The sequence below is a fragment of the Silene latifolia genome, chromosome 11, assembly GCF_048544455.1.
Source record: "Silene latifolia isolate original U9 population chromosome 11, ASM4854445v1, whole genome shotgun sequence".
NCBI classification, from domain to species: Eukaryota; Viridiplantae; Streptophyta; class Magnoliopsida; order Caryophyllales; family Caryophyllaceae; genus Silene; species Silene latifolia.
Window position 1 is genome coordinate 72,998,957 of NC_133536.1, and position 18,795 is coordinate 73,017,751.

The 18,795-nt window shown below is 35.6% G+C and overlaps 1 protein-coding gene across 2 annotated transcripts; it reads right to left on the minus strand.

Annotated features, from left to right (window-relative positions):
* Nucleotides 1-3,054: 3,054 nt before the first annotated feature.
* On the minus strand, nt 3,055-18,229 carry LOC141611733 (uncharacterized). Of its 2 annotated transcripts, XM_074430342.1 has the most exons (11): nt 17,883-18,229; nt 17,374-17,455; nt 12,813-13,077; nt 10,359-10,541; nt 6,723-6,815; nt 5,718-5,900; nt 5,539-5,641; nt 5,278-5,460; nt 4,060-4,718; nt 3,547-3,848; nt 3,055-3,437 (listed from the first exon to the last, which is right to left on the minus strand). In XM_074430342.1, exons 2-11 carry the CDS (start codon nt 17,385-17,387, stop codon nt 3,299-3,301), a joined length of 2,124 nt encoding a protein of 707 aa, XP_074286443.1. In that variant the 5' UTR covers nt 17,388-17,455; nt 17,883-18,229; the 3' UTR covers nt 3,055-3,298. The 2 variants fall into 2 exon arrangements, with proteins under 2 accessions (XP_074286443.1, XP_074286444.1); XM_074430343.1 differs by lacking the exons at nt 17,374-17,455; nt 17,883-18,229 and adding an exon at nt 13,314-13,401.
* Between the last annotated feature and the right edge of the window lie 566 nt (nt 18,230-18,795).

Here is an 18,795-nt window from a genome sequence, read left to right on the forward strand (position 1 = left end):
TTTCGTCAACACTTGACCCAGTAATGGGTATATACCCTTCATTTCATGATTGCATCGTTCACGGTACATTTAGGTGGATACCGTACTATTGTATGATTGGTTTTCTCATGAATTATTTACGTATGATGGTATCATGTAGCCATTTTACTACCCTAAGGTGTTTAATTAGCAAGTGTTAATTTGACATGAGTAATTTGGTAACAAAGATGATATGATAATCTTGTATGGTACATGTTAATCGCCGTGATTTTATTTTGTAAAGATGTCTACATTACGTGATGCTTTGCCATGATTATGTGTGTGTCACGTGGTAGTGTCGAATGCATGACCGAGTATTGTGATTTTCTTTATAAACGGGGGTATTTAGGATGGATGGAAGTAGGTATGGAGAAACATGTGTGATCATGTGTGATGGTTTTGACGCGGTATACACGTGGCATGATATATATTGACGTGATAATATCGGGAGAAATTGAATCATAATATGAATAATATTTATTCATTTTGTAATTATTTTATAAACTCATATATTATTGTCACGATGATACGGGTTTTATTGCGTGTATACACATACATGTATGTGTAAAGTTATGAGTGATGTACGAAACTAACGCCGCGAATCGACATTTGCTTATGAGATTAAAACATTAAACATTGACTTTGACCTTATGCTTTGACTTTTGGGAAACCCGTAGTATGGAAGTCATATAGACGAATAGTTAGACAACATTTAATTGTGGGAAATTATACTTGGTAAGGGAGTGTGATTGTAGATACCCATATCTGTCGATATTGACATTTATAGAAAACTCGTCAAACACTCGATGATAATAGGACGACATATATTCGTCAATTGACATTGTCATTATTTGGAACTCGTTTTACGATATGGGGGTTGTCGATGAATTTTGTTAATTTTAAATGAATTTAAAATTAATGTTTGTTTTAAATAAATTCTTTTTTATTTGCTTTTAAAATTGAATTTATTTTCTCCAATTTATTTTATTGAAAATAGAATAAATATTTTTTGATGTGAATTTATTTAATTTAATTTGATAAATCATTTTGAGTTTTAATCAGCTTACAAATCGTACTTGAAAATTTTGACTTTTTACGATGGTTTTTAGCTCAATTTCTAGTTCAATTTTGAGCTCGAATTGGGCTCAATTTTCGATGCAAACTTCAATTTTTAGCCCAATTTATAGTTCAAATTTTTTAAATAACTTAATTTGTCTTTAATTAAGAACTTATGATTTTAACCCCAAAGCTAATTGTTCTAAGGGTTTTTTGTCAAACACAACCTTTAAAAAACTTTTTTTTCCAAACACCACATTTAAAAAAAAAATTTGTAAAACACAACCTTTAATAATTTTTTTTTTTTTTTTGTAAAACACGACATTTTAGCCAGAGTTTAACCACTTGCAATAGGGTGACTTTTAAGTCGATATTTGAGGTAGCAAACGAGGTCAATTTGAGGTGTTCTTAAACTGTTTGAAAAGGTGAGAGTACAAGCTTTGCAGGGGTTACCAATACGATGGTGATAAGTGGTCTTATGTGGGTTCTATTGGTGTGTAAAGTAAGGTTGGTCAATGAGTGAATTGGAGGTAAAAACAAATCAGAAAAACACAAATTCACTCCTTGACCAACCTTACTTTACACACCAATAGACCCCACATAAGGTTACCTATCATCGCCGTATTGATAACGCCTGGAAAGCTTGTACTCCCACATTTTCAACGAGTCTAAAAACACCTCAAACCGATCTCGTTTGCTATCTCAAACATCGACTGCAAGTCACCCCATTGCAAGTGTTCAAACTCTAGCCAAAATGTCGTGTTTAACAAAAAAAAAATTATTAAAGGTTATGTTTCACAAACATTTTTTTTAAAGGTGGTATTTGAAAAAAAAAAGTTTTTTAAAGGTGGTGTTTGAAAAAAAAAAAAAAACCCCTTGTTCTAATTAGAGTTTCACACACTTGTGTAAGGTAGCATTACACATTGAAACGGGCTCTTAAAAACTACCTTTACCCGCTAATATAGTTATGTTTATGTTTGGAACCATTTACATTATTGTTGTGTGTAAAATTGGATATTCATCTTATACAAGACTGGCTGTCAACGTTCACCATCTTATGATGAACACCCCCCATTTTTTCTTTTTGTCATACTCGTGACCATCTTCCTTCGTTCTTTAACTGTCAATCAACATTTTCTTTATTCTCTGTTTGTTTTTCTTTTGGTTGAAATGAGTGCACAATGTCGCGTTTAAGAATCGAACCCCCAACTTTACGATTGGTAATCGAGCTCTTACCACTTAAAATAACTCGTGTTCTTTTTGTTCTCTGTTTGTGAAAATGGCTTCCTTCAGTAGTTTATTGTAATTGTAATCAACGTTCAAACATTGGGCTCATTTCTCATGCGGGGTTATTCACTTATTGGCCACGCCTTCCGGTAATACATTATAGTGCTTATAACAAACGGATTTAATATGTTACCTACCTCCTTTGACTCAACAAATTATTTACACTTTATTAAAATTCTCACAGAAGAATGAAAATGTAGACAATTATCATTGAAAAAATCAAATTTGCCAAAATAAACTCAAATGTCAAATAAGTACTTAAATTAGGGGCTTACTCTTCAATTTGGTATCCTCTCTAATAATCAACGATCCGATAAAAAAAAAAGTTAATACAAGTTGCATATTGTTTACGGACTCAAAAAGTTTGACCGGAAAGCTCAAAATTTCAGAGTGAAATGCACTCAGCACTTCAGCACTTCAGCATTTCAGCAGTCGTTAACTATGTTACCTCAAAATGCTCAAGTGAAGACCAACGATAGCTGGGCTTCTTCTACAGACTTGTATTATTATTAATCCCGATATTATAATTTATCGCTTGTGCCAACCCATAATGCATATCCGTTTGAAAGCTCCAGGAAACACAATTTTGGGCACCAGGAAACACAATTTTGGGTACCACATTCGTTCTGAGCGAGGTACTATCATACTACATAGCTATGAGCACCAGGAAACACAATTTTGGGTATTTAATACTCTTTTTTTCTCAAAATTATTGAGGAATGTAGAATACCACCCTGAAGTTTGGCTTCCCTCGTTTACTGCCTGTCTGCAGCTCATTCATGTTATTCTTACGTCTGATGTTTTCCTGGTGGAACTGGGACACGGGCAAAGGTGTTCTTTGTGTTTTTTTTTTTTTTTTTCATTTTTTTCATCTCTTTTTCTTCAGGAGGCATTACTGTCCCGAGGTCTCGCTTGTTCCCTACTCCTCAGAGTCAATCTAACATTTGCTCTTTTTTTGTGATTTGAGACAGGCTCTAAGAGGGGGAAATTCCTTCTTACAAAGCGCCATCACAGGTTTTGCTGGGCTGCCCAAAGGAGGGAACTCACATTCATCTGTCAGCTGCACACTAATCACCCTACATTCACAAAATAAAACACTCGTTGATGAAGGAAACGACGAGAGTAAAGAACACATACATACATGGAGACATTATAATCAATGGAACGAAGGAAACTGTCCCATACGTTTTCTCCTCCTCTGGCTCCTCTGGAGCTTCCATAACAACGGTGTCACTTAGTACGTCCAGTAAGACAGAACCATCAGGGTCTGACTGCTTGACTGCAGATCTAGGTGATGTAGGTTTGAAGCTTTTGACCTCAGTGATATCCCTAACAGGGATGGGCTTACTTCCAGGAAGAAGAGGGAATTCATCCATTGAATAATTAACCGTGCAACTGCTTTGCGAATCTAATATGTCGGCCTCCTTTTCATCTTCCCGTTCGACTCCATCTTCTTCCAAGTTAATATTCAATTGCATGTAATGTGCCTGATTACAAACACCAGAAGTGGAATTAATGCTCATTTTAAGTAACAAAAGAGAGAAGGGTAAAGTGTCTACGAGCAACACGGGAAAAGGGATTAGCTATTCCACAATTAAACTGCATCTGTCTCACATATTTGAATTGAGACATTAGATAAATTCAGGTTGAACCAAATGATTTAATGAATTGTATAAGCACAAAGAAAGTAACAATTACCAACTGAGGTATGAATGCACAGGTTCCCTTCGGCTTTCGATGAAATCCACCATATAAATCAACTGAAGACGGAGTTGTCTTTGATTTCCACTTCTCTTCATAACAAGGGTTGTTCATCCGAAATGTTCTTGAACTATCAACTGAAGAGGTTGCCCTTCTCGGTTTCCACTTTTCTCCATTGTTTAGACGTAAACCTCTAGGATCCCACATCTCTTCTGAAGTCGAATTGTTTATTTGGTTTCCTCGAATTTTCCATTTCTCTTCCGAGGAAGCAGCATGGTTTACTAGAACACCTAGATTACCAACTGAAGATGGTGGGCTTTCCTCATCATAATATCCATTATGATCATACTGCATGGTTGGACCTGGACCTACTTCACCCCATCCATAGTTCCATAGATGACAAGTGGCTGATGTATCATAATCATCAAACCATAGATCATACTGAATGCCAGCAAGAAGATCATCAGCAGAAATTTCAGAGCCATATGGATGAACAGGGACTACGACGTCCACTCGTCTGCCTTTTCCGTTTCTCTCGAGTGTATTTTTGAAAAACTTTTCAAGCCCCACACCAATTTTTTCGCAGGGAAGCATCAAAATGTCACTCAACCTTTGAGCACCATATGAGAGAGCACTTTTGATACGGTGAAAGTTACCTGTGGACACATCGAGGAGAGCCATCAGAGTCGAACTATCAGAAACAACAAGAATGCATATTAACTTGACTATGTATTTTAAGTACTCCCTCCCATAGTAGATCGGGTAGGATGATACTTGAATGTCTTATTAGGGTTGCCATTGGACCAGATTTAAATTACCTAAGCAAGTCCAAAAACAGCGAGTTCACAAAAAAAATGATAGGTTCTTTTATGTTCCCTTTTGTGTATTTTAAGTACTCCCTCCAATCTACAACAAATCAGGCCCACATTGATGGGAGATTTTTTTTTTTTTTGAAATATAGGCAATTCAGTTGCAATTAGAGAGATAGTATGTCAAAGCCCAGAAACCTGCCATCAACAATGACAATTTTTGTACAATAGAGCCGTCATGTGACATGGCGGTTCTAATAGCTCTTTTAACTAGTGTGAAAGTCAAAAGCGACCATGCCGAGTGGAAGGACCTTCCTAAAAATCCTATCCTGCATGAGCACCAATATATTTATTTTGCGGAGCAATATTCTATCAAATAAGTTCCGTATGAAAATCAAGCATTCACCTTTGCTGACACTGCGGCCTAGATTGTTGTCATCCCTAAGAGGATCCAAAATGTTAAGGAACTTTACGGGAAAAGTAGGACTTTTAGTTCCAACATCTCCCGTTGAAGGCAAAAGAGCTTCCCTCGAGCTTCTCAGAAACTCCTCTGTTAGTAGCAACTCATCACAGTTACCCAATGAAACAACTGCAAGGGAAAGATAATTTATCTTATCAACAAAATGATGATGGAAAACTGACGTACGCATAAGCAAATAGTATATACCTTCTATTTCGGGAAGGGAAGATATTAAGACAAGGCCATTTACCCCAATGCAATAATGTTTCCAGTCAAATGTACTGTAGTATTCTAAAAACTTGTACAAGACCTGCATTTGTCCATGGCTCGTAAATTATTCACAGTGAAAAAAAATGACAGACTTCGCCTCATTTATAATAACTTACCGCTACAGGACTGGGAAGGAGAGAATGAAAAAGATTGATGACATGTAAGATCATAGTTTCCAAAGCATATGTTGATATTAGACCATGGAAGCCTCCAAGAAGCCGGCTCTCATAGTAGCACCATGCTTTGATTAGAATAACACTGAGCTTGAAAAGATGATCTTTACCAATAAATTGGTCAACCTGAAAAGTAATCAGAAATTCGGATAGAACTTATGATGTCATACTCTCTGAATGCAAAACAAATATCCTTTGCGTAATCTACATCAGCATTACCACAATGCCTCTACAGAAATTCATCGATATGCAAAACCAGAAGTAGATAGTCAATTGAATTGGAGACACTTGCGAAAAGTGCCAGCAAACATAAGCATCATGGACAACTTCATAAGACCACTTTCATTAAATGTTTTGATGCTCCAAAGCCAAAAAGAGATCAAAACCTTGATCCATTTAAAATGGACATACACTTAGAACGCACAAATTGTATATAGGACAGTCTAATCAGTAAGATCATATCACACTGAATATATAACATGCGGTGTTAAATTAACATCATGATATTTTATTTGACGGAGTTATTACTCTTATAATATCCAAATTGTCAAAGTGAAATTGCATTGTCACATAGTATTTTCTTTTAAGCTACTCACCCTTGGGTCAGTCTCATAGTACAGGGCTATCTCATCGGAGAGTAGTGTTCTCAAAATTACATGCATAATAATAGCGTAAATGGGGTCTTACGATGATGAAAGCTTGTACTTCACTAGATGACAGTTATATACTTATATCTAGATGACAGTTCCACATTGGTGGTGTAGAGAGTTGCTCACTTTATAAGGCCCAAGGGTTATCCTCCTACAGCCAATTGGTTTTAGGAAAGATGGAGTTCCCTTTCTCCTTTCTAGTATGTCCAGGCCCCTTTCCAGTTTTAAAAGCCATGAAGGGAATAGTTAATCAATGTGCTAGGAAGTTGGATAATAGATTTGCAGGATTCTAACTAACCTGTTCGAGGAAGTACAACGCACAAAGCCCAGCTGTTTGATTGAAGGATATATCAACAGCAATATCATGCACAGTGCACTTGACAACTCGAACCTGTAGAAAAATAAAAAACGTATACATATTATACGCAAGGATTAAGCTATATATTAATCTTATTTGGCGGTGTAAACTAAAACAAAAAAAAAAAAACAAATGGCATGTGAAGAGACCCAATTTGATTAAGTTAATGTTGATGATGCCTTAAGACAAATTAATCTCATTGTTATTTAATTGTGTGCCTCTTAAGTTTTAACCATGTAGCATGAAGCTTCAATTATCAATTCAAGGTTATCAAGAAAGTCATCATGAAGATCAAAGATGAAGATTCTCATTAATGTTAAAGTCATGTGTTGTAAGGAGATCTATAACTTGAATTTACGTTTAGGTGCAAAAACAACAGTTCAGTCAACTGTTACTTCTGACTCGTTCTTCAAAGAATTATTTCGAAAATATTTGAACATTTGTTAAAATGCTTTCAATGTTCATAAATAGTTTTCTGAAAAATACTTTGATGTCTTTGAAGAAAATAAAGCTTTCAATGTCTTGCTAAGGAGTTTGCTTGCACAATAAGACACTTCTATAAATGGGTTGTTTGCTTTTTACATTTATGGAAATGTTTATGGTTCCCATAAACACAACCATTTATGTTTGTTTCTTGATGAAAAACACAACCCATATTTTGTGTGTGCACAATCTGATTTCTTGCATTCTTAGGCACCGATTTCTTGAGGAAGAATACTCGGTTTGCTTGCAGAAGAATTTGGTTGACTTGTGCATGTTGCCCAAGCAAACTACTTACAATATTTTAATCATTTGTGCTTATGAGTGTAAGATATTTTAATGTGTAAAGTATACTACTTGGACATTATAAATATCTTGCTTAATTCATTTTTACAAGTGTGCAACAAACGAGTTTTAAACTGAAAAATACTTATGCTTTATCGAGTAAATTAACTTTGCAAAATCGTTTATCACTTACAAATCTTTGAATCATTTTGCAAGTTTGTTTCTTCTCTTTGAGTCTTTTATTGAGTTTGTTGTGTTGCACCTAGTCGTTTAGTCGAGTTCGAGGATCCTGTGTCTGTACTTAAACTTTATCTCCTCCGTTCAATTGAGTGAACAACAATGAGATAAGTGGAGTCTTGTAACAACCGGGTAGAACCAAACCAAAGTCTTAGGATAGAGTTATCCTTAAGCATGAAGTCTTAGAAGCGGAGTAGCTTTTGAGCACGGAGTCTTTCGGCCGAGTAGCCCAAAGCAAAAGCCTTATTGCGATGTAGCTTTAAGAACGGAGTCTTTCGGCGGAGTAGCCCAAAGCAAAAGTCTTGGAAGCGGAGTAGCTTTTAAGCATTAGCAACCGGAGTAGGTTGGAGAGTTGTTTTATTATTTGGGGTGGTCTTAGTTTGTATGAGTTTACTTCTAAGACGTTTAATAAAATAGCGCTGGACGTAGGTCGCGGAATAGTGACCGAACCAGTTTTAAAAACATCGTTTGTCGTGTTTATTTCGTTTTATTTCCGCTGCCACTCTATACTCACGTTTATATCTTCAGAATCAACAGTTGAGTACAGTGTAACTTCTGCTTGCTGAATCGTTGTTGATTACTTCTAACTCTCTAGTTCTAAGTATTAACTTCTCCTTTCATCTAAGCATTGTTTAAAGTGTTTAAGAGTTTTAAAAGAAGCTTTCATTAAGCTTAAATTTTTAAATAGACACCTAATTCACCCCCTCTTAGGTGCTCTCGCCCGTGACTCTTCAGCATGCAACATCAATCAATGAAATCATAAAAAAATAAGGAGGGTATTATGAAAACATGGAGATAAAGAATAGGAACTCTATGGATGGACAGAGTATTCTAGCTGGATAAAACAGTCTGATGTAAGTTTGAAGGTGTAAAATGATGTACAAATATAGAGTTACGAACATGATCAGAGAAGTGTACAGAGGAAGCTAATAGAAAGATATTAGCACAAACAAACTCGTAACAGGATTTGCAGGTTCTTAGACCTATAGTCAGATGACTAGATGACTCAGATCAGGCCCTAGGTACCATGGTAGTAACTATCAGCCATTACACGCCTTATTGGTCGTTAGTACCAAATTTTCAGTTTTCCATGCTTATATTTTCCGATATATATTAAAGGTGCCAAAAACAGTCATATCTGACAAATACGACCAATATTTGACTGATACTTGTGGATACTTTGCTGATACAACTACAAGGCTAATAAAGTAAATACTAGATCAAGTACGACTTGTATGACCCATATAATAACAAGTCGCGATAACTTAACAGATATCTTCCACATCTACTGAGAAAAAGAGAGTATGTTAGGAGTACCAAAAGAAATGAGATAAAAGAACGAATGATTGATGCGTAGTATGAGCAGTTACAAAATGGTTCATAAAATTAAAAACCGATTAAGTGCTGGGGAAAAACAAAACAAAAAGCTGTTTGAGACGAAAGTAATTTTCCAGGCCAAAACCTCACATTTCTCAAGAATTTAGCTGCTAAAAGATAAAGCAGTTTTTTGTTCAGAATGGGGAGCTTATTTGCCTCTTGCAATAACTATAACACAAAAACACTGCTAAAATGTCCATGAGAATAAGAGGAGTCAGTCTTAATCACTACAGGGCAGAGCATGAGAACAATTACGTACATCAGTATTGTCAGTGGCTGCATTCCATATATAATCTCAACTAGCAAACAGGATCCACATAAGCTCTGTAACTATGACATGGTACTCCTACTCCTCCAGTTATTTGATTCACTTAAGAGCAAATACATTCTCGGATAAAGGAGAAGTGTTGTGGATTTGTGGCAGGAGTGGCAGCCATAAATCCAGTCACAACCCACACTTAAAGAACATGAACATGTAAGGGGGCAGCTAAGGAAGAACACTAAGAAATTTCCATATTCTTTCTTTCGGTTCTTATATTATGCGCTACAAATTGGCCAATTGCCACCTTAGCCCTACCTTTTACTTCTTTAAGATGCATAAAAGGGTATTCTCGTACGATCCTGTTAAACTAGAAAATTGTTTGATAATTTAAGAGCTTAAGAAAGACTGTTACTAAACTCTTACTAATACCTCGAGTACATGTACCGAATACTCCACACTCCGACATGGTATGACACTTGGACATAAACAGTGCGCCTCACGACTATGAGCACAGTGTGCCTGGCACACACCTGCGCCTCGTCGACTTCAGTCCATGTTATGTATGCCTTTTTAAAAAATTAAGGAGATAAGAAAGACTGTTACTTTGACTGTCCTATTACTTAGGTACATATATCCAACACTCGACGCTCCATCTTGGTATGGCACTTCAATTCCTGTAGTATGCCCCCCCTAGCTGCGCCATACGCACAAGGTGCATTTCCGGTGCCCGAGGGGTTTTGATTAGTGTCTAACGCGTTAACCTCTTGAGTCTTGAGCATTGACATGCCTAAGGCGAGTTTTATAAACTAAGCTGGTGGGAACCTAAAGGTCTTCTCCCCTCCCAATAACTAAAAAAAGCAGTGAAGTTGTGAGTAGGTTGCGATTCCAAAATCGTGTGTAACTGATTGCAACAAGAGGTTAACGAAGAGGCAAACCTGAGCAGGAACACAAAGAACATCCTTCACTGGAATATTAGCATTGTTCTTCTCCTCATTTTCTAGGAGAGTACATATCTCTGCAGCTAAGTCTTGGCTGGTTCCATAATAACTTACTGCAGTCAGATCAATGTCACCGTGTGGAAGGTAAGTCTTAAAAGGCACTGATCCAAAGGGAAACACCTGAAAAGGTTTAAGAAGTATTTAGAACTCACTGGACAGAAATAACTTCCAAGGGAGAATTAAAACAACAAAAATGTTACCTGTAAAACTATCTTACGATAAGGCCTTGTTATATCATCCAAAAAAGAAGGAATTAATTGCCAAATCTAAGAGTTTGCATTAACACTAGCGTGACTGTGTAAGGCAGTTTTATAACGTCTATGTGTAAAAATAACTTGCATTAGAAATAGAAAAAGCAAGACCAATGAACTACAGCAAAAACATGTCAACAGCTAATTGACTTTTAAAACAGTTTTACTTTTGTAGGAGCAAGTTGCAAAAATATTAAACCGTAACCAAGAAATACGGAGAAAACTACCCTCCATCATAGTGATGTCCAAATTTGTTTTTTACAAATAATAGATAATATCAATTAAAGGACAATAAGCGGCTGATCCTCATGTAAAAAAGACACACGGGGGTGACACCGATGATTTCTGAATTTGTTAAACAATAAAACTATCAGTAAAACCCAATCAAATATATTCATAGGATTACATAAACCAATTAAACACGGAGCATTTCTCTCCAGACCACCATGACGACGGCCAGAAAGCTTAATATACCGTTCTGCCTGCCAAATGTTCAAAGAAAGACACGAAACATATCCAATACTCGATTGTAATACCAAACAGGAACTTCCATAAGCAATATGCTAATATGCAAGGAATAAAAATGTGTACCCTCGCTGAATATTCAACACATAGCATGAGGAGCTAGAATGAGCATCGATCTGACCCTTACATTACAATAATAAAACATTTGTAATATGCAAGGAAGAAAAATGTGAACCCTTGCTGAACATTCAACACATAGCATGAGGAGCTAGAATGAGCATCATTCTGACCCATATATTCCAATAAATCATTTGTATAAGCTTTCAAATAGCCATGTTGCAGATGATTAAATTCTCGCATTGAAAATTGCAAAGAATCTAGATGCATAAAAAGGGAATACCAAAAAAAGATCTGAAAAGGAGTAATTATAAAGGTAAAGATGAACTTGAGATTAAAACCTTGCAAAAAGACATGGAAAATAAAATCTAGAAGAAGAGTCCTGCTCCAGTCCAGCTCTTACTGGTAACAGTTCACTTCAAACATTCCAGAATTTAACATAATAACATATCCTAGTATATAACATAATTAATGTCGCCATTAAGCTTTATCAACAATTATCTAAAACTCTTAAAGTTACAAAGACTCGAAGTAAACAGGTTGCATTGTTTCAAAACACTCCACGACCAGTCCCAAAATCTGCTTGGCAAAAAGAAAGCCAAGGAAAAGTATTTTCTAAATTCGGCTTTCTAGAGAATGACGAACCTACATGCATAGCGGGTAGCTATGTAGAGCGTCTCAAAAGTGAGCAATTTTAGGAATCAAGATATAAAGAAGGAAAAAACACTAAGTTAAAAACTTGTTTGTCTCGCAACCTTTTCAAAGCAAAAGAAAAGACATGGGTTACAACTTACAAGAAACAAGCTATTTATTTAACTACATATGTCACTCTATGAACCAAAGATTTCAAAAAAATTACAAATTTGTCCCGAGTAACTAGCTTGATATTTCCTCTCTTTTAACATTCATACAACAAGCTTCACAGATGAAAATCTCCTCATTTTCCACTTGATTAATATTATTTTTTGTTTTTTTAAAAAAAAATTAATTGTTCTTTTACCACATATCCAGTGTAGGGACTTTATTAGGGTAAAATATATGGACCACACACACACACACACACAAAACAACAGGGACAAAAATTAAAACGAGATCCTGCAAATTGGCTATGTTCTCACTGCAGTTGCACTATGATTTTATTGATCACTCTTAGAGGAAATACAATAAGTGTAATATACACAAACGACTGCTCTTATGTTACACTTATATCTCACTAGAGGAACAGAGATACTAAACTGCATTGTTCTCATTCCTTGTGCGTTGTCATGTACACAAGAGAAACATTTTCCTTGTGCACAATTTATACGCCTAACATTGGAGACATTGCTGCCAACATTTTCTTCAAAGCATTTATTACATTTAGTGGGTTTCACACAGCCATTGTCACAATAGACAATAAGGGCTAACATTGTGTACTTCACTCCAAAACTTGGAGGACCCAATACAACATCTAGCCACAAAAAGCCAAAACAAATGTAAAAGAACTCTAGGGGGAAGAAAAACAGGATTCAAGGTTAATTCATGAGAAACCAACTTTAAACTCGTACAAAGTGCACACCTTGATTCCAAAAGAGTCTACAATAAGTCTTTGAAGATATTCAATGATCTCTTTCCTCCTACTCTCAGAATCTATCGTGGGCTGGATAACCGACAGTATCTTCTGAGTTGTCTTCTCGCCAACCAGCCAACTTCTGTCACTGACTGCTAATGGACGCTGGTTGGACTCAGATCTTGCAGATGACAAGGAGGATGTAGACGAAAAGGGCAGAGGTGAATGTAAATCTGGAATGTCCATCGTATTAAGAAAGCTGTGAACTTTGTCCCTGCGAGAAAAAGAAATTCAAGTATAAAAAAACTTCAGAAAAGCGTTACAAATGATTAAATGTATGGACGTCCAATGAGGGAGACAAATCAAAATCTTTTTGTGAAGAAAAGAATTATGTAAAATACTACGGAGTAATAATTAGTTCGGCAGCAAATCAGATACACAGTCTAGCAACAATGTCAATCAGCAAAATTAATCAAGCATCCAAACCTGAAAACCAAAAAGTATTATAACCTGAAATTTCAACAAGATCAGGTAAGAAGAATGTCCAACGCTTTTAGCCGCATGAAAGTCACACATAATCTCTGTGATTTTCAATTTCTATATACAGAGATAATTTATACAAGTTAAATTAGCCTTATTAAAACAGGATTTGTAATTTTATCGACAAAGAGATGAAGAAATAAGTCAGATTGACCATAATACAGAAAAGTTACGGGGAAAGACAAAACAGAAAGGGAATAGTAGTGACCAACTTGCAAGAGAAGTCTCACTGAACTGCATGAACTCATAATTGAGTTGAGGCAACCAAATCAAAACATTCATAGCAGTAGGCATCATATCTTTTGCAGAGAAGTTACAAACTTGAAGAAGATACAAGGCATGCCAGTGTGAGGACTGACACAAAGAACCAAGCATTGAAGGCGATAATATGAGGGGACACTAAAATAATTACAGAACACAGGGATCTACATCACGTTCGAAATTCATTTAATTGCTGATTAAGCACTTGTTATCAAATTAAATGTAGTCATTTGCATTTGAAATTGTTAGCCTTATTTCTTGCAATCAACCCAAATAAAGGCAAAAAGAAATCTATTTTGATATGCTGCAATACAAATACTTCTAGAAAAACATGCATCATATAAACCCATCCAATGTGACCTACTTTACTTCTGAACTTATGTTAATTATCTGTAACCCAATCCTGAATTGCCAGAAAAACTAAACTAGGCTCCTCGCTCATTAATATCAAGATGCTAAACACAATACAGACAAGATCACACAACATGAACTCAAAGATTACTCTTTGTTTAAAATTTAAATTTTATAAATAGAGTCGCACTAACAAACAATGTCCCACATTTCCATCAGCATGCTCAAACTGCTGTGCTTACTAATAACAAAGTCCTCAATCTTACACAAAACAAACCAAATAACGAATAGGAAATTAAATCATATTCAACTAAAATCAAGGGTATAATTGCAATACAACGGCTTAGATAATTCCTTCCACTGCTACCAAATACAAAGATGTTGAAATTAAAATTTGCAAGTATAATTTGATTATCGAGTAGAAGTTTGAATAATCAGATGTTTGCTCATCCACATAGACCACAATTATATGACGGATGAAGGGCGCCATAAAAACAAGACCCACCTACAAAAACCACAGAGCAAACTACAGAAATGCTTTGGAATTGGAATTTCGAAACCAGATTGGGTTGATTATCAGAATTACGGTCATATATCAACCTCAGATTGATTTCAATTTTTATAAGTAAATAAATAGGCTAGTATCATAGGGAGTACGATATTATATCATACCAATTTAGGAAAAATAATTTTGGTATATAATTACGAGAAGAAGCTATTAACGATCAAGTAGAACCCCGCGGTACTATCATGGTATCAATTTTTAGATATGCGTCACGGCATGCCGGACAAAGCATAGTGTCCTAGTTATAAAGGTTTTGAAAGTTACCATGAGCGCATATTGGGGCAGTAGTGGCCAGAAATTACCATGGGTACTACGTAACGCACTATATTTTTGAAAGTCAATATTGACAAATTTGATTAAAAACCTCTATTTAAACATTTAACGATGTCATGCGAGTGTTACTAGTACTCTATTTGAAATGGAGAAACATATCAAGGAGATTTCCTTAAAAATGTACCAGTCAATGATAGCTCGTGAAAGTGATCCTTACTTGAAGGCCAAATTATGAAATTAATAATGCAAAACGAGGGATTAATAAGTGCCAGGCAAATAACAGGAAGATCAGAAGCAACTATATTAAATGATATGAAACAAAGAATAATTATGAGGGAATGCATAGAAAAATAAAGTGTGGCGTGTATATATCCCTTCGCCTTTTATATCCAAACAAACTTTAAAAAACCAACACTAAAGGGTCTCTGGCACCTACACCAAATATTTGTAATATCCTACAAAAGAGAGAAGTTTTGAATCATCATACGATCTGCACACCACGACTTGTTCACAAAGTACAAACCTTAACATTAGAGATCTCCACAAGACACGGCTTTGATTGTCACACAACATGCTTCAAGACTAGTCTTACTGAACTCAAAATGCTGAACTCATCCCATTTAAAATAGATACAGTAGAGGTTTCAGAATGTAAGGATAGGGTCAGGGGAATCATATTTCAAAGCTTGAGCTGCAGAGTTTATTTTATATCCATATAAAATTCTAGTGTGATCTTATTACCACACCCATGTAAATTAGAATATTCTGTATTAGGCAATTGATCATAAAGATATAACTTATCTTTCTTAGAGGAAAATTTCTTTTGACACATTTAAGAAAAAGATTAGTTACTTATCCTAGAATGAGCTTTAAAGGTTATAGATACATTCCTACGATATGCTATGTTAGTCTTCCAAGAAAAACTGTATGCGTCTAAATTAGTTTGGAGAAGGTCTCTTCTCAAAATGATTTCCATTGAATTTAACAAAAATTAATTGAAACAAGAAAACATATCATAGTCTCATAAGGACTCAAAGAACTTTGGATAGACTATAACAAATGAGGCTTATTCAGTAATCTCACCCAAAGGTCCTCCACCCAATCATGTCTCGTAACTTGTCTTTGGTCAGGATTAGTTCCAAAGAGGAACTTACATAAACAAGTGTAACAGTTATACTCTTGATCCCAATGCATCAAGAAATACGAAAAGAAAGATGGCTCAAGTAAAAGGACCACTCATTTTCATATTTTGTTCAGAAATTAATGTAGTCAAGAGTAATTTGGAGTTATAACAAGTTACCAACTGCTAAAATTGACAACTGCTAGACCAAACCATCTTATAAGGGGAACTGCTAGACAAGTTGACAAGTTAACAACCACTAAAATTTCATACGGGAACACGGACCAAATTATCTCATTTAAGCCCCAAAGGGGACTTTTGTATACCAAGTACAATAAATAGTGATAACCAGTATAGCAGGAAAAGGAAGTATTCTGAACTTATGAAGAGTCCAACTGGAGCTTTTTTGACAAAGTTGCAAGATTTCCCGAGATTACCAATTCGATAATCCATCACTCTTAGAACTGGAAATATCTGACCCGATCCGAGAGCCACAACCCTAACTGCCAGAAACCCGACCCAAGACAACATATGAATTTGCTGAACCAAACCAACCCAACCAGAGAGAAAAATGACAGCTGATACAAATAGATTTGTCCCACTCAAAACCGAAATCAACCTAACCTGAGGTTTGTAACTTGATGGTCTAACCTGGTAGATGACCATAACCTGATAGCCACTCTTTCTAATGATCTGATTAAGATAAATCAAACATGAAACTATCAATCCAGCCTTAAAACCCTATGATGACCTGAACCGAACTTGACTCTATCCCGATGATGATGTTGACTTGATAACCCCAAAATTGAGATGACTTGGCCTGCGTCAACTAGAACTCCGACTCACTCGATTGCTTGTTTATGCATCAATCCCTATGTTGGACAAGGTCATTTTGTAATTATTTTAGCGAAACATGTGATCTTTAAGGTTAGTCACGTGTATGGGCTGACCGTGCTCAACGGGAGGATAGAGAGTCCACTACAGTTACATCCTAAAACCAATGGGAAATAGGAGTAGTAGCCCCTTAGTTTATAAAGTTTTTGATCCTCTCATCTTTCATCGATGTGGGACACTCACAGGTGACATCTCTTTTTGGGTTGGAGTCGTCTTCACTGTACACACAAGCATTGCAGGTTCCTAAATCAAGACACATAATATAAAGCTCTGCATTTCAATGTATTAGAGCATAGGTACTGAATCAGGCAAAATAATAGCCAACAGACGTAAGTAAACAACTTTATCACCCATAATCATGACACAGAAAATTTAAACAAAGCCGTGTAAGGAGCGAAATAATTAAAAATTGTCCTGAAAAAATGTAATGCCAGAAGCAACAACAAAGCCTTAGTCCCAACATAGGTCAGGGTCGGCTAACATTAGCTTGCGAAAAAATGTAATGCCAGAAGCGAAAAAGTAAAATCAAAAGTGATGCATTAGCTTGCGAAAGTAAGTATTACTCACCAGGAACTCAACATTTCATACAATGAGATAACTGAAAAGATTTTGATGTCAGGCCTTCAGTGATTCCTCTCATTCTTTGATGCTGAAACACAACAGTGACAAACTAACATCAGTGTACAAAAATTGAGATATATATCTTACTAAACAGGAATTGATCACAAATGGTTGACAAAAACAAAAAAACAGAATACATCATAATACTTAAATTAGCCAAACAGTTTTCAAAATAACGTGTGAAACCCGTCTTAAATGAGAATTTGTGTAACGAGTACTCAAACTAGTCTTTTACGTAAAATCATTGTATATAAAATAAGATCATTGATCAACAAGTCATTAACCCCATAATTTGCACACGCCTTGAGGCACTCGGGTAATGTTGTTGTTCGAAATAACTAGTCATTTACCCAATTATGTAATAAGCAAAATAACCTGATGATCATTGTTTGAAACAACAAATAATTAACACAATTGTAAAAATAAATTACTGTACAAAAAAAAAAAAAGTTTACCCATCAAAAACCCTAATTCTGTATTGTGAATTCTGATTAAAATTGAAAACCCTGAGCGTCAGTCCACAAAACCCACCAATAGAAATGGAAACAACATCCCATGAAATAATATGTAGGCCACAGATACAAATTAATATTTTTATTAATATTAATATTGGCATGAAAATACAATGGGTAAATGAGAAACATGCTTGATAAGAATGTATATTTAATTAATTGTATTAGCAGTTAAAATTACAATAATTTATTTAAGGGAAAAATAAAAGGATCTTGAAAAAGAAGTTAAATTAGCGAAAAGATTATGTGAATTAAGGTGAAGAAACTTTTGAAGAGTAATTAATGAGTCCGTATAATAAAACGTTCTGTGTTGCCATTAACGGAGTACCAATTTCAGTATGAAAACCCATACGGAGTACTTACTACTATATACAGTTTCCATATATAAAAGATTTATTCCTATTAAAGACGCTTTAGATTGACATTCTGCATCATGGATTCATATTCACTCATATAAATGTCACGAGTCCTCATGTCCATTTAAGCTCTATGATCATCATATAACTCATTATGAAATTAATTGCGCAAAAACCAGTTCTCAAAATCATGGTATGGAACAGAATGAACTAATCTCTTGAAACGAACCCACGCCTCATTCGGGTCTTCAGTGAGACCTTGTTTAAAGCTTGTAATCTGGCTTTTTTTTTTTGGTACATTGTAATCTGGCTTCTTAGAGCATTGGTCTTCTGAGTAGAAAATACCTCTTGTAGACTGCAAGAGCAAGCGTATTCCAGTCAGTAATGCCATGTGCTTCCATATCTAAATCACGTAGCCACTCCGCTGCACCAACTCGTAGAGAGAAAGGAAAGAGCACATGTTTCACTTGGTCCTGAGTGACCCCAGCAGTCAAAGGGAT